At 42.0% G+C, this 16575-nt stretch overlaps 1 protein-coding gene and 1 long non-coding RNA gene across 3 annotated transcripts in view; one reads left to right on the top strand and one right to left on the bottom strand.

The window, feature by feature from the left end:
• The window catches only part of LOC136782850 (uncharacterized), a 199166-nt gene that overhangs the window by 174450 nt on the left and 8141 nt on the right, over positions 1–16575 (top strand). Inside the window, exons 5-8 of one of the 2 annotated variants that reach the window (XM_066742548.1) lie at positions 1900–2221; positions 3949–3953; positions 4436–4463; positions 5578–5759. In XM_066742548.1, coding sequence (XP_066598645.1) covers positions 1900–2221; positions 3949–3953; positions 4436–4463; positions 5578–5759 — 537 coding nt within the window. The remainder of the gene's footprint in view (positions 1–1899; positions 2222–3948; positions 3954–4435; positions 4464–5577; positions 5760–16575) is intronic. The other variant, XM_066742547.1, reaches the window with a different exon arrangement.
• On the bottom strand, positions 12327–13843 carry LOC136782781 (uncharacterized). The gene is made up of 3 exons (XR_010824171.1): positions 13478–13843; positions 12628–13362; positions 12327–12561 (listed from the first exon to the last, which is right to left on the bottom strand). It is a non-coding gene; the product is annotated as an uncharacterized lncRNA (long non-coding RNA).

The following is a 16575-nucleotide window of genomic DNA, read 5'->3' as shown; positions in this document are numbered from 1 at the left end:
CCAATCAAACTTTTACCATCAATTAGAAATCGTTGCGACACACGACGCTGAATGAAACTTTTACGATCCATAATAAATCCTCACACTGAAAAATACTCTTATATCTTGGATTTTTTATCACGGTAATGCAGCGCAACAGCGCCCAAATGAATTTATACTAATAATCAGAGTTTTCCATCAGATTCATTCATTTTCCATCGTGAAATCGTCATTTCTGTCGCTCTCTCGGCCACTCAGCGTCCTTGGAACGTCGGAATTTCATTGGATTCTAATGAAAAAAGTCGCGAGATAACTCGACACTGATTTATGTCGCTTGGAAATCACCAGTGGAAATTGTCCGGATGAAAAAATACGGAACATCTGTCGCTGAGCTTGCGTCATTCGAGCAGCGTCGTGTTTGACACGAATCATTGTCGAGTGGTAGAAGAAACAAACGAATATATATATAGTATTATACAGTATGCGTATAAACCACATGGTTCTTCGCTACTTCACACATTTCAAACTGCCATCACACCGAGAAAACGATTTCAAAGAAATCGGCTCGTGCCTCGTAAATAGCGAATTCTATCAGACCACGAAAGGGATGAAAAATATATCGTCTGGTCGATTAATTAAATTTGACAGCACATTGGACTCTGTACTATATACACTTACCGATCACACGTATATGAAGTGTACCCTTATTTAGTGGAGGAGTTACGATCGAGCAGGGTGATTTTCCAAGGGAACGGTGAACCATATACGATAAAGAGGAATTTCGTCGTTTTAATCCGAGGCGAGCAAAGCCATAATCTGCGGGGAAAGTGTGGCAGAGTGGGGGGTCGTTAGGCAAGTGGCACCAACAAAGCTCGTTATCAGCGTTTGCCGACCACTCGATATAGCCGGTTACGAGAGGATGGACCGGCTTCCGGAATCCGGTCGAGACTATACAGCGACGGGCAGACGATCGAGGGATAGAAATTAGGTGGGGAGGAGCGAAATAAAACCAGATTTAAAGTGCAATCGGATGGAAAAGGGCTGAGAAAAAAGAAATATGTTAGCGATCCAGCGTAAACTAGAATCCAATTACGTGGCACTAATTACGAGTACTTAGGTTAGGATCGTACTTACCATTAGCGCGTAACGAGGCGCGTCTGGAAATTGTAATTTTACATCGATTACAGGTCGTTCGTGGCAACTCGGATTATCCGAGCCGATACAATTACTGCTAGACTCGTGCCTGGAATCGCTACTCTATTTTAGAGCGTTCTTGTAATTTTCTCACCGCGCACGCCGTCCGGAGGCAGCAAACGCACCGTTTCTCCCGGACCGAACAATCGCTTGGATTTCTATCGTAAAAAGGATTATCCCGCAATTTTTACGAGACTCTTATTCGAGGTCGTAAATTTAAACGTGGCGTCGGTCAGCAGCTTTAGGTTTCACGGAGGCCAGAAGCGTCGGATAGGAGTAGAGTAAGTATGTATATATCTACATACATATTCATACATGTGGCATGTGCGCACGTGGATAGCGGAAGATTCTGATTTGCTTGTTCGAAGGAAGTCGACGACGACGCGCAATCCTTTTGCCAAATGATTTGTGGAAACATCCGCGATGACTCGCGACGACCCGTTTGCCTAGAACGAATCGCGCTTTACCGTTCGGTTATATGGGAGACCAGCTAGCCTAGGGGAAGAGATAGAAACAGTCCTTCGCAAGTGCATGCATGCATGCATCGACCTTTCGATCCTGGACTCCGGGATATCATGCGCCTATATAGCCATTCCCAACTCGAGCCTCGCATAAGATCCACCAGCACACTTGACGTCTTTCCTATTTTTTTTTCTCTATTTAAGATTTAAGGGACAACATTGAATACACGAGAATCATACACAACTATGAATTTTTGCTTTTCAGTTTCGCCACCGCTCTCCTCGTTGGTGGACGCAGCCTGGAACAGGGACCACCGGGACGCTCAACGGGAAGCACACAGGGAGAGGAATCGAGATCGCGATAGGATTCGGGAGCGGAGCAACGATGGACAGAAGAACTGCGATATCGTGATTCGAGAACGAGAGGGACGCGAGAGGGACAGGGACAGAGATAGAAACAGGGACCGGGATAGGCAGCGGGACTGGGAACGGGACGCACCTGTCTGCACCATCGAACCGACCGAGCCTGTTTTCGTTTCCTCATCCGCAGCCATCCTGGCCCTGCAGAGGATAAAGGAAGCATCCTTGTAAGTTTTGTTTCTCTTCTTATATAGCAGCAATTATCCACGTATCGCGATGAGTCAAAAAGCGTTGGCTGATCGAGACAATTTGCATATATATATATATATATATATATAATCTCTTTTTGGGTGGAAGCAGAGTTACGTTGGAGGGTTAAAAATGAAGAGGGAGGGGGGGGGGGGGGGGGTGGAAGGGAATTGTTCGAGAAAAACACGTCGCACAGCCGCGATGGTTGAGCCGGCTTCGTCCGGAAGACTCTATTATCAGTTCGCAATCGAAAGCAGCGGGCTATCGCTAACAATAAGCGTGTATACGCCTTCCATGACGTCGTATTTCATCGAATGTATAAGCACGTCCCGGGTTAATAGGACGAGATCGTGCGCTCGCTGTAAATCTCGTTTAATTTGCTCGCGCGCCGCGAATGTCTCTCCCATTGTCGACGGGAGTTCCCCTCCCGCTGGCCGGAAAGAGAAGCCCTTCTCGAAGAAAACATAGTAATCTCGTGACACCGGGAACACGCTAACAAACCTCCAAGCGCACCCTGTCACGATTTCTTTCGCTTTGAGCACTCGCTTCCTTCCGCGAGCCAACTCAGCCCCCTCCCCCTCCCCCCTCCTCCTCGCATTACGTAAATTCTACCAGCCACCATGGGGCTTTTTCCGCTTGGACTCTGTCAACTATGACCACAACGATTCACTTTTCACCGACGACGACTCACTCCGCCTGTGCAATCAACGCGACACGACGCAGCTTTTTATTCCGACATTTTCCACAATTTTCCTTATATATATATATATATATATGTATATGTGCCATTCGATGCGCACTGTATTATTGTTGCATTACGGGAGAATATCTAGCGGATATAGCATACTATATAGGGAAATTATTTATAGCCGTTGTAAGGGAAGACTGCATATAAAATCCTAGTCCACATCCGTAGGCGCAGCATATATCAAAAAGCTTTCGAATATCGAAAATACACGTCCTTGCATCGCTATAAGTTATTGCGAGAGACGCTAGGATTCTTTGGCTATGCGGTGAGGTCACGTCCACCGCAGAAGCATTACATTCGGCATAAGTTCCAGGAGATGTGTCACGGGTACTCGGTGCCGTTAACCCAGCGATAGTTATAATTCTCCCCGGATATAAATTTCATCGAGCGCTTCCCGCATATACGGTTTTGCTCTTTTAAATCCCCTCTCGACAAAGAAGCTGTATACGTGGCACACTTACACGTATATGCTACAGATCGTGCGTGCGTGTGTGTGTTGCTAGTTTTCGCTTCAATTCGTGCGATTGGTCGGATGGAGATTGTGTGCACCAGGAGCGGGTGTTACCCCCGTCGCTGTGGTTCGACGCAATGCCCCTCCAAAGTCCGGACAAATACAGCTCCCACTCGAAGCGACTATCTTTATATATATATATATACGCCTTTATCTTATTATTAGAATTTTTCATTCAGCGACCCAACGGTTTCCACCGAATTTTCCACGACGCACGCCCTCGTTTCCCGCTAAAATTCCTGTCATTTCATTGCTCTTTTCGTTTCAAAGAGCACGTTACATAGTACCATATATATGTATATATAGAAGGAGGAAAAAGAAGCGTCAGCGGTTTTCCAATGGCAGGTAATTAATTTGAAGGAGGAACTAGATAGCGCGCGATTATTCGCGGGAAAAATGTAAATCCTTTCACGCACTCGGGCAAAGTATCCAAAGCTCTATCGTAGCGTTTGTTTCGCGGTGTGTATCGCGCGCGCACGTAGGCTCTCGCACGCGGAGTCATATTTCACTGGAATGAAAGAGGCTCGGTTGGTTCGCACCGTAAAGCAAAGTTGCAGCACGGTGTTTAAACTGGCATAAATCCGCTTCCAGCCGGGATAATGCGGATCGCGTCTAGTTCGATCTCTCACACGCCGCGCGCGGCCGCCCGGGCCCAACATTCAAAGGGAGGAAGATTCCTCCTCTTTTACACACACACACACACCATAAGTGTCTACGAATACAGTTTAGAAGATCCAGCGCTTGGTTTCGATGGAGTCACGCAGCCGGAAATAACAATTACCCGGCGAATTCGAGCGAGAACCGATGCTTCTCACGATTTTCCACCAATCCCATCCAAACGATCCATTTCATCCCGTAATTATACTTGGATCTTCATACTTATCCTCTCTCTCTCTCTCTTTATATATATATATATATATATAGCTACAACAGTCCACACCAAGCGGAACAAAATTGCCTCGTTGCTCGACAAACTCGGTGCGATTCTCTTCAGACTTTGCGGGGATATCGAGAAGATGAATTTTCCGGTTTATACAAAAGATGCAAGAAAAGCAAGCACCTTGTCGTAAGGTTGCATCGGTCGAGAAGGACGCGCTGTCTCGTTCAGGTCGCGAGGAATAATCGAGTCCGAACACGAAGCGCGACAGTCGATGAAGACGTCTTGGCCATATTGGAATCGATATTATCCTTGACACTCGGTCGTCAAATTTCTTACCTCGGAATACTCGTCATAATCGATGTCGCCGGAGGTACGAAGAATATATACTCCTTCTTAAGCTGTACCCACGATGAACGAGTTTCTCGCAAAAAGATGCCCGACTACCGGCCAATCCCAGCATGCGAATTCTCTTATATTCCACCGTCGCGAGGAAATCTTCTACCATTCACGGCCTCTTCCCAACCTTTCGAGGAAAGATAAACTTCTTACCCTCGAACGTGATATATAAATCAATTTGAGAAAACACAGAGACTGGGAAACAAAATCCCATCAGACTCTATAACAGGTAAATCGATGCACGTACCTCTTTCGAACCATCCGGATTTCGACCAGAATAATCCCTTTTTCTTCAAATTTCAAGATCGAGTCATGCAAATGGCCTCTCGATTACCAGTTTCTCTCGTATTTCAGGATGCTCAACGTTTCGCCATCGGCGCAGTGGTTTTTACGATTTGCGCTGAAGCGTTTCGCTTCCATCGTTCGTTGTCCTTTGGTTTTTGCGTCAGTTATATATATATATATAGGTATATAGGAGGTACGTAGCGCAGATCGATCAAAGTTAAACGAGGATGAAGGCTCGGACCTCGCGTCGCTCTCTGGTCTTATAGAGAGGAGATCGAGACGCATTTGCTGCTAAAATGCTGGGAACAACCGCGGATCGAGAACAGCCCGTTCTTTCTCATCCCGCAAAATTACAATTTTTTCTTCTACTACGACGCAATTTTTCTGCTTCGCTCGTCGAAATCAGAAAACTAACGCGAGTTTCGGTTGTTTCCAACAATGTTGTACAATGTGTGTCTATATATATATATATATATTTAAATAACGATGTAAATAAATTCTCTTTGATTTGCAGAGTATTTGGAATAGCTGGCAGAGGAAATTCCGGCGTAGGGGGTAACGGGGGCAATTTAGGGGTGGACAACGAGTGCGGAGACGCGCTGAAGAGACGCAAGGTGCACAGATGCGACGTGGCGGGCTGCGATAAGGTCTACACGAAAAGCTCCCACCTGAAAGCTCACAAGAGAACACACACCGGTGAGTATCCTGAGACTCCCGTAACCTTTACGCGACAATGGCCATCCATTTTTTATCATTTGCGTTAAGATACAATTAAATCAACATCGGCTCGACGTTGATTGAGCGAGCCAATCGGTTAGTCTGCGAGAAACTACACGCACGGCATCACTCGCCATTATTCCTTTAACGAATATTGTGCTTCGAGTCACGACTCGTTTCACAATTGCATTTCGTCATATTTACGCCTGCTTCTTTCAGTTTGTCTTTTTTTTTTCTTCGGGTCTTCATCATCGTAGAAGGAAAGAGATGAGTTCATAGGTGACGTTATGTACCGTCGTTTCAAGGCGAGGTGGCTGTTTATAAGCGCGCGTGTGTGCTTATATATATATATATGTATATTGTTATGCCTTACGAGCCGGTGCTTCGTCAAGGAATCAACTGCCGCTGCTAAAAAAGGGGAGTTAATTACTGCTCGTTACCAAACGCGCATATATAGAAATTCTCCCCTTCGTTACCGTTGTCTTCGTATTAACCGTGAGCAAGATCGCGCGCTTGGTGGCGCAAATGGTTAAAGGAAATCCCCCTTTTTTGCCCTCTTTAATGTAGATTCTAGTCGTTAGGATCGCCTTCCCACATTCAATTCACTCGACTTTTTTACCTCGACGAGTGTCACGATGGGATCTTCGCCAATGATAATGACAACGTCCGAGAGTTCTCATCGAGCCTTCATGATTCGCTACAATGTATATATATATATATATATATTCCTGGGTCAAGTACTTCGGTCAGGAGATCTCATTTCTCCAAGTTATTTTTAACTTTCCTTCCTAACGTTTTACCTCCTCCTCCTCCTCCTGCTCCTCCTTAAGCAACACCCTTTACAATTATCCTTCTCGCACCTTTACTTCCCCACGTCTTTCCAACGTCCGACGAATAATCGTCTATATGTGCTATTATATATACATAGTATGAAAAGCTCCAGCTCCCTTCATACGTGAGACGTTCGAGGTTGGAAGGTTCCGCGAATCTGTCGAGGACAAATAATTCGACTCAAGGTCGTTTGGGTACCGCATTGTCGTATCTCGGGATAAAAAGGCGAAGCCGCGCGACAATGCGAGGATCCACGAGCGATCGTTTATTTTCGTTTTAGGACGTTGGATACGGGGTCGCGCGTGAGGATCGTCCGGAACGTCGGACTTGAAGAATTTCCGGTGAATAGGTGCTCTCCGGCTTGGCGAAGGCATCGCCGCCATCTAGCGCGGAGGCAGGGAAGGGGGCAGGGGCGGGCGTGGTCGTGAGAACCAGGATCTTTTGTCTGGTCCATGATTCCACCAAGTCGGCGCGCAGCGGTGCTCAACCTGCCCCGCCGAGCGTCAAGAAGAGAGATTATCTTCCCCCCATCTATATCCTTACTCCATTTAATTCTTACCTAAGATCACCCCCCCCCCTCCCCCCTCCCCCACCCCATCCTACCCCCCCACCTCATCCTCTTATCCCAGCAATCTCAGCACCAAACGGACCTACGACCTACTATAAGCCGGAGCCCTGCACAACTCGTGACCATCCCAATTTTCGAGAGAACGAGACTTTTTGCCGCTTATTAAGCGAATTTATGGACGACGAGATGAAAGAGTCTAGACGCGCTAAAGCTTCGAGTATTATATAGCAGTGGGACCGTGTGCAGGAGCAGCGGTGAGAACCACCGGGGTCACCGAGAGAGGAGTTGCTCGGCCGAGGCTTAGCGTGACCCTTGATAGACAGGAGAAGCTTTGGTGAGATCTCGCGTATTAATTAAGGCGAATTAGCCAACGAGCAGAGAAAACTCTGCTGGTCCCGCTTTGGTACGCTTAAACGTATAGCGATAGGTATATATCTATATACCTATTATTAAAGGAATGCAGACCGATGGTTGGTCGGTTAATTTAACGAGTTCCTGGTATATACTCGCCGACGATCGGTATTGTTCGCTCTGTGTATCCACTATACATATATATATATATATACATATATATATGGAGGATATTTGGCAAGGCTATATATATGCAGGCTATTGCACGCGTGGTAAATTAGCTAAGCCGATAACGCCTACCGCGATGTCGCCGGACTCGCACTTGCTCGGCAACTAGCGGTACTAAAACCTATATTGCCGATGCTCCTCCGGCGATAAGCCGGCAAATTCTATACACGTCCAGATTTAAATACCTATATAACTGCCACTTACCGTTTTTTTTTACGTATCAAGCGCTCAACGATTCGCTGCTTCCCGCAAAAACAGATTTGTCAACCGAAAACGCTGGGACGAAACTGACAGATTCGCTGTAAAGTTAATTATGGCCGAATGAGTAATGCGATCCTTGGATTGACGTTTATCGTATTAAGATTTAACATCCTCGTTAATTGATGCAAGCTTGAAGCTGTAACGAGTAATGTGACTACGGATGTGGCACATATTTGATGGAGCTGCTCGGTTCGACAAAAATATAGGTTTAACGAATTAATCAAGTTTCTGTATAATTGAAGCGAGTTATATGTCTTATTACCGATGACTGTGGAGATTTATCAATCGATGACTGAAACTTTATTTCGCCAATGTGATAATACGTGTACGGACGATTGTTAAATTGAGTTATAATCTGGCGAGTGGAAAAAAGTTTAATTTATAGTCGAAGATTCTTTTACGAATGACTGGTCCATAAATCGGATTGAGAGATAACATTTAGACTTTTTTCCACCGCCGCGTTTCCTCTCCGGAGTCTGGCGGCTGCCACTACGTGCCTTATTACTGGCACGCATCGTGTCACTTAACCACGCGTCTTGACAGCTTTCTCACGAGCCTCGACGCAATAATTATGTCTCGCGTGGCTAAACTATTATGGAAAAAGAAACGTATCATCTCCTTACGGGACGATAATAACGTTAATAAGTGGCATCAGCTCTCCTTAAACAAGCACATCGAATCACTTCCCGGAGAAAATCCACCTTAACTTCTGCAACGTCCACTCGACCACTTTTCCCCGCTCGCTCGAGATCCCTCGCCATTCCTGCAGAATATACTGACAAATTATCCAGCTTCTCGCTTCGGAATTATTTTGCGCACCACCTTCGTTTTCTCCAATGGAGAACAAAAAATATTTTACGGAGAGACGAGCTCCTTCCCAGTTGTAATAACAAATCACGCTTTGCCACGATTTAGGTGGAACGCTCGTAAAATAGCGCGGTTGAAAAAGAAAATCTCGTGATTGCTTTTTTGCACTCCAATGGACATTGCTCCTAGTTTGATTCGTCTCGTGTAAAAAATCCGCTAACGAGCGTTTATGCCGGATATGTCTCGATTTGCGAATTAATACCGTGCAAAGATATGCACTCTTGCCAAAGCTGCTGCCATAAGAACCAGCTCGACGTACGTATGTATATACGCACACTGCACCTTTCTCGGGAATAATTGCAATTGCCTGCGAGATTTCCACCTAGGCGTGGTGATTTAACGGAAGAGGGGTGGGGGAAGGGAACACCTGGCCAAAATCGTGTTTCCTCCACGCTTTAACGAATTTATCGCGTAAAGTTTCGACAATTTTTACGCGGCTACCTGCTGAAATTCGGGTTACGATCCAAGTCTGGAATTTCGGCGGGTGGCCCGTGTGCATTTTGGCCATCGAGAAGCTCAGCTTGCTCGTAAAGTTATTGAAATAATTCCTCGTTAAAGGACCCGACAAATTCCCATTGCGGGAGGATGTCCAAGGATTTTACTCGACTGCTAAAGAAGAAACGGTGGTGGGTATCAAATTACAGCGCGAGAAACTCCGAAGGATCGAATGAAAGAGAAAAGAGGGAGAATATGAGGGGAGAGAGAAGAAGAATGCTGTGAAAATGTATCGAATCGGGTGGTGCCGCGTACACACACACACACACACACAGGAGTAAATGCAAATTGTAAAGGCTCTTGGTGCGTTATACAATACTTTTGCCTGCGTTCCGCGTGATCCAGTATTACAAATGAGCGTCCAAGTCCGGTGTTACGGTTAACTAATGAGACGAACGAAGTAACGCGGCGTTAATCTATGGCGCAATAAACGTAACGCTCGAGAGTAAAAATATAATCAAAATGCATTAATAACGGGAGAATTAATGGCCCGTTGGTCTACGCTCTCTTGTTCTCCCTCTCTTTCTTCCCCTCCTCCACTCGCTCCTCCTCCCCGTCTCTCGTCGAAGGCTCCAGTCAGGTGTACCTGCACATAATTAGTCCATTTAGGAGCGCTACGATATAATATGTCCGTGCACGGGCCATGCGATCTCCGGTTATATCGTGCCGCTCGTAAATGGACTAATTACTCAGAATTGCATAAGCAAAGCGTTTCTTTGCCATCTTTAGACGCCGCGAGTATCCACAGTGAACGGCTTACATAATTATATTCGCCGATGGGCGTCGAAACGCTAAAACGGCCGATTTAGATCGGCTCCATCGACCATTTGTCCCCCTCAACCCTCATCCACGCCTCCCCCTCGTCCTCGATCTTTACACAGCTCTGCTCTCATACCGATATCTGCCAACAACCTGTCAGATCACTCTGCGCAAAGCTCTCTGCCAACAACGTCTCACCCATAAAACACACCAATTATCTACGCGACAATCAAATAATAATATATCGATTTCTCCTCGCAATATTCTTTTTCCCTCAAGATTCCGATACTACATTTGAATCGTTATAACCTGTACATGCACATACATAGCGCTGTATGTATATTATATTGTAGCATTCGATGCAGACCGGTAGTTTTTGTTGATAAATGTCAAGACGTTAAAATGAGTGACTTAAATTGACTGAACGTGGTACGTAGCAGACGGTTTTCCCTATGGAGAGTCCCCTCCCACGTTGGTTCCCTTTACCTACTGCGATCTGGCAAGAACCTGCCAGATCCCCCCTCCCACGACATGCCACTAATTACCTTCAAAGCTTCGGAATAGCATACGTTGCTTTCCCCCGAGAATCCGAGCGATCTCAGCTTCGATTAGCACCCGCCCACAATTTCACTCAACCCGTTTCTCGCTCCGAGCAACTTTATAGCGAATTCATTTCCTCCGTGAATGTCTGTCCGACTCCTTGTGCAATAATTGTCCTACAATCTATTCAATTAGCTTTTCCCAACCGCCTCGCAGTCTTCCCCTCGCTTTAATTTAGATTCTACTCCGCCATGTATCTCCAATTCACTGACTCTCGCGTCTATCGGCCAATTGGCTTTTATTCTTTTTTTCCACTATTAATGGCCTTATTATATCCGCGGTGTTCGTCCAGCAATTTCTTCCGTTATATATATGCATATGCGGGTATACCTCCTGTGTATCTCGATCGTTTGACGCGAGTTTTAAAAAATTAGCGCGAATGTGTCCATCGAACGAACGACGAGACCGGTGAGAGATAGGTATAGGTGTATATGGAGTGGGGTGGGGGTGGGGGAGGGGTTTCGAGTGGTCGTGGATATACATAGACGGCCATTATCCGAGCTTACCCGAGCGTTTAATGGGATCGACGGCCGATCTCAACATTCGATTCTGCAGTTCATCTTCGTCTACTCGTGCTCGATTGCGTCATTGCGATTGTGACCAGTCTGTCTCTACATCTACGTACTCTTAAGATGGCTTCCCTGCCCGAGGGAAAGGAGGATCGAGAAATCTGGACCTGCATACAATAGGGACAGAGTGATGGACACTTTTCGAGAGATCTGGAGCCTTTCGCCAAGTGCGACAGCTGTCAAGTGCCAAGGATCCGGCCCGAGGATATCACACAACTTCCACTTCCATTCTTCGATAAACACCTCACTCGTACCCTCTCACTCTGTCCAACGCTCCAAGAAATCAATAATATACCTTTTATCTCCGTTTAATCCCATTTCCTACACAGTACGTACATAGATAGGTCTTTCAAACATTATTATTTCCTTCTTTTCCATTGTGGTTCACTCTTCCTTCTGCCAATGCTCTTCCGGTGTGGGTAGTCTTATGTAATGAACTTCAGTCTTTATCTCGGAATCCAATGTCAAGCAGTCCATTATAATATATACGGTATACAAATTGTATTAGTTTTTTTCTATCAAAGCACAAATTACACGCATCGAATTATCTTTTTCTGTCTATACATGATCACATCGTTTTTGTATTATTTAGTGATTAAGCTCTGTAAACAATGAAATTATTTTCTTGTATAAAAAAATTTAATGTATATATCTATCTTCAGCTTTCATAGACTCCAAAAATAATTAAAAGAATATATAACTTTAAAAATAATAATCAAACACATGAATGTTGATTATATATTATAATGATTCACACGCGAAACTTCACTATCAAGATTAGATGTAAATCTGACTCTCAAAAAGATCCAATATCAACCGATATTCGAGCAATCTGATACTATTACCTTTGACCCTAAGCGATTTCACAGATTAAGTATCACATGTCATACAAATTTGTTTATTAGCAATCTCATACCACGTAAAATCTTATTTTCACTGAAGAAGTCCTTGAAAATCTAATTATTACATTTTCCTCGTTTTACTCTCATTAGTTTAAAGGTAAAAGAAAACACAATGTTTAAGATTTACAAATTTACATTGTAGTTTATTTTTAGAATCAAAGATAAATAGATGCTTTTTAAAATTGATCAAAGTGTCACATTTTGTTAACTTTTAAAGAAATCTACAGGAAGCAATAGTGGTGCATTTTTGTAACAAGTTACATTTTGACAAGCTATTAGGGTTCCACCATAACATTCGCACCAAGTACATCCATCGTAGTGTCTCTTTCCAGAAATGCAATCTTTTCCTTCTATAAAAGTAAATCGACTGTACATTTATATAATTGCTAACATTTTATAATTTTACATTTACTTACCTGGAAGCTGTTCAACATCAATCAACTGACATGTTACGCCAATGATGAATAGTAGCAGGAAACAAAATTTTAACATATTTACAATTTTTTACGAACAGCTCCAATGGAATGCTTTCTTTCTTTTAAATAAACTTCCACGTGTGCCTTGTTGCATACTTTATTGACTTTTCTAGCGTAAAATATAAGCTAATATTGGGCAATAAAATATTAACCAATGACAAATGGATAAAACTATACTACGCACTAAATTATATATAATACACATTCCATAAAACAAATGTTATTAAATGGTGATTTTGCACGTGTTAAAAAATAGTATGGACGATTCTGATAACAATTTCAAGCAAACAAAATAATAGAAACAAACAATGGCTATTAAATAATTTACTGATATTTGAAAGGGATAGGAAATAATGTTTAATGTGCATTGGTTTTGATGAAAAATATTCAATTAAGACATATGTATTATTTTATTTAAATTATATACAACTAATGAAATTAAATAACAACTTTAAGATGATGAAATCCGACGCCAGTGAATACAAAAATATATTTATATTTATTGCCAAAAATCTTCAGGTGGATTTATTTGACGTGTGTACACAATTTCTCCCTGTGCATTCATCTCATGACATAATCTCAAGGTACAACCAATTGTTGTTTCGTCTTTAACCCCAAAACACGAGCACCAATTGCATCCATCGTAATATCGTTTTCCCGGCACACATTTTCGTTCTGTTTCGTAAAATGTACAGCTTAGAGTTAACCAGTTCAAAACCAATATAAAAATAATCAAGTTGGATGAAGGAAAGATGTTACAATATATAAAAATTATTCAATCATTGCTTACCTTCCTTTGCTGTAGAAATACTGGCAACAAGAAACAGTACTAAAAGCACAAATGCAAACTTGGACATTTTTGATATATCAAGAAGAGAATGACAAACTGAAGAATAAATGTACCCTTGACTTAAACGAGACTTCAATTTGACACGGAAATCACGGAGATGCTGGATTTATATAGTAGAGAAGTATATGACCTTTAACCCTGAATTTCTTATCAATAGTTACTCAGCTATGTACACAACAGATTTATAGTATACGAAGAAAAATTGAGTAACTCGAGCAAACAATTCAAAGAATTATTTGTAAATGAATAAACCCTTATTTTACTGAAAATAATTTATTTAAATTCTAATTCGAGCAATAATATATTATTATTATATAACGAAAGTTATCTTATCGTCAGAAGTTCGGTGAAGCTAATAACTTTGCCAATAAGTCTCCGGAGGCTCTTGTATTATTTTAGAAGTGCAAGCCAATTCAGTACACGTTGTAATATATTTTTCGTCCATCATCTCGCATTTGCACCAATTGCATCCGTCAAAAAATCGTTTTCCCACCACGCACTTTTTCTCCGCATGTCCTAAATTTAAGTAAAAATGATTTTCTCTCTCTCCAATTATATTTAACCGATAGAGATATACGAATAACATACCTTTTGAAGCAAAGACCAAGCAAAAGATCAGTAAAATGAAAATGAAATAATCACGAATGATTTTGGCCATGTTCGCAAGAGAAATTGATGTTGACAGCTAGCAACAAAAAGTCTTTCTACTTAAGAGATCACTAATCGTCTCACTTTATAGATAGATCTAACTACATCTGCATCATTCTTTGATGCCATTTAACCTTTGACACATTTTTTCTACACTTTCATCTTCAAACTATCCTTGCATTATCTAAGTAACGAGGAGATAAGGGGAAGACCAAAATAGGTCAGACACGAGCCTCGTATCGTTCGGTCAAAAGTAAACGAAACTCTTACAAATCACTTTTTATTTTCTTTAAAATAATGATTCTTCAGTAATAGAAAAAAATACTAAGTGGAAATAGTAGATTGAAAAAAATCGATTCCATGCGTCGGGAACTCTCTAGCTTTCAGTAATCTTCCGAGTATTGGAGCAACAAAAAATCTGGGCACAAATTTTGGGTGCATAAGGTATTTTCTATATGATAGAACTCGCTGCACCATGCTCGTTGCATCCATTGTTGTATTTCTTACCGGAAAAGCAATCGCAAATTATACGACGAAGTAAGAACAAAAAACGTATAATGCTCTAAGAATGCATAAATAAACACGAAGAAAATCAGCTGTATTGAATTGCTGCTAACGAGGGCTAAAACTTAGAACGAAAGGAACATTTTTCAACCTATATTAAAGGGAAAAATTTACCATTTGTGCTTGCAATCCAGCGTTTAAGTGAAACCTAAAATTATTTTTTCATGTTAAAGTGGGGTCAATCGTTATTCCTCCTTTATAGCAAGCTCTGACACGCTTCTTTGATGATATCCTTCGCCTCGTTTACTTTCTCTTAATTCTCCAGATTTTTCTCTGTAGCATCAGGAAACTCGGTAGAGTCTCGCGTTAACTAGCAAATAAGTTATAAGTAAAAAGTATAATATATGAGCCGTGATGTAATTGTTCACATGAGTGAAACACCAAGTATCCTTTAGTCATGACACCAAATTTTTTACGATTTTATCTGTTTAAAGAAGAGCTAGACCTAGACATGTAATATTTTAGCAACATCGTTTTTAAGTATATACTTTCTTAAATTGCATAGTATATAACAGAGTTTACTACGGAGGATGCTTTAGAGCATGAACGTAAGAGGTCTCAGAAATCTCGGTAATAATAAAAGATATAATTTTTTCTTAAGACCTTTTTGTAGCCCCTATACTTATTTCTATTATAAAAGGTCTTAAGGAAAAATTGACGTATGCTATAGTTTCGAAAAAAACAAGTGATTTTTCCATCTATGCTCTGGTACACCTTCAGCGGTACAACCTATATACAGGATTATCAGCAATGATGTTTTTCATTTTAACCATCATATTCTTGAGGATAAACTAAGTAGAAAAGTTGTATACTATAACATCAGTAAAAGCATCATTGCTGAGATAAATCAATTTGAAACCGATGCAGGGCTTTGATTCAATGGAAAAAATTAATTTACTCTCACTTTTGTTGACAATTCCCTTTCGAAAAACAAAAGAAGTTCGTACTTCCCCACCGTTCCGTATTGTCTTACACCTACACACCTACACACACACACACACACACACACACGCAACTATGCCGATTATTAATTATTAGCGTATAAAGTTCTTTAGCATGAAATTATTCTTAAATTGAAAATTCCTATGAAAAAAATTACAAAGATATTATTTTTCTAATAAGGTAAATTTTTCGAGGTACCTTCTTTCCTCTAGATCCATTGCTTTTTGCGAAATCAGGGGCACCTCGCGAAGGGTATTGCAATGGTCTTGAACGGAGCAGAGGCTATGTTTCTTCGATTTTGATTTTTTCTTTTTAAATATATAAATAATTTGTATATTTAAAAAGAAAAAGCCAAAAAGGAACAAAACTCATTGCGCGTGATTCCGTTCCTGAGCATATGTTTGCTCTTACCCCCGGGAAGGGAGGGAAAGGGTAAGAAAATTTGGAAAAAAGGAACCTGAAAGAAAGCCTACCTATCACGGAAAGCTAAAAAGCCTACCTATATCGGAAAGCTAAACCTGAAAAAAAATACACACGCACGCAAAATATGATATAACGCAATGAAGAACCTGAAAAGAAAACCTGCCTAATACCGAAAGCTATATAGTGCCTACCTACAACGCAAAGCTAGGAGGCCTACCTATATCGGAAATCTAAACCTGAAACACACAAGAATAAATGAAGAAATGGTTTTAACCGAAGAAGGACCGATTAGAACCTATTGGTAGGTTCTCTCGGTCATTCTTAGGTTAAATAAAAAAACTCCACAGTTTTACCCATGGGACTCACTCATTCGGCGAAAATCCAACGATGATCCATCTGCTCAGCAGCATCCAGAAGATGACGACGACGACGACGACGATGGCACTCGCGATAGTTAAATT

The sequence above is a fragment of the Prorops nasuta genome, unplaced genomic scaffold (assembly GCF_024137725.1).
Source record: "Prorops nasuta isolate Cenicafe-Biocafe unplaced genomic scaffold, Cenicafe_Pnas_1.2 PNAS00030, whole genome shotgun sequence".
Taxonomy (NCBI): Eukaryota; Metazoa; Arthropoda; class Insecta; order Hymenoptera; family Bethylidae; genus Prorops; species Prorops nasuta.
This window is presented reverse-complemented; position numbering and strand designations above follow the sequence as displayed.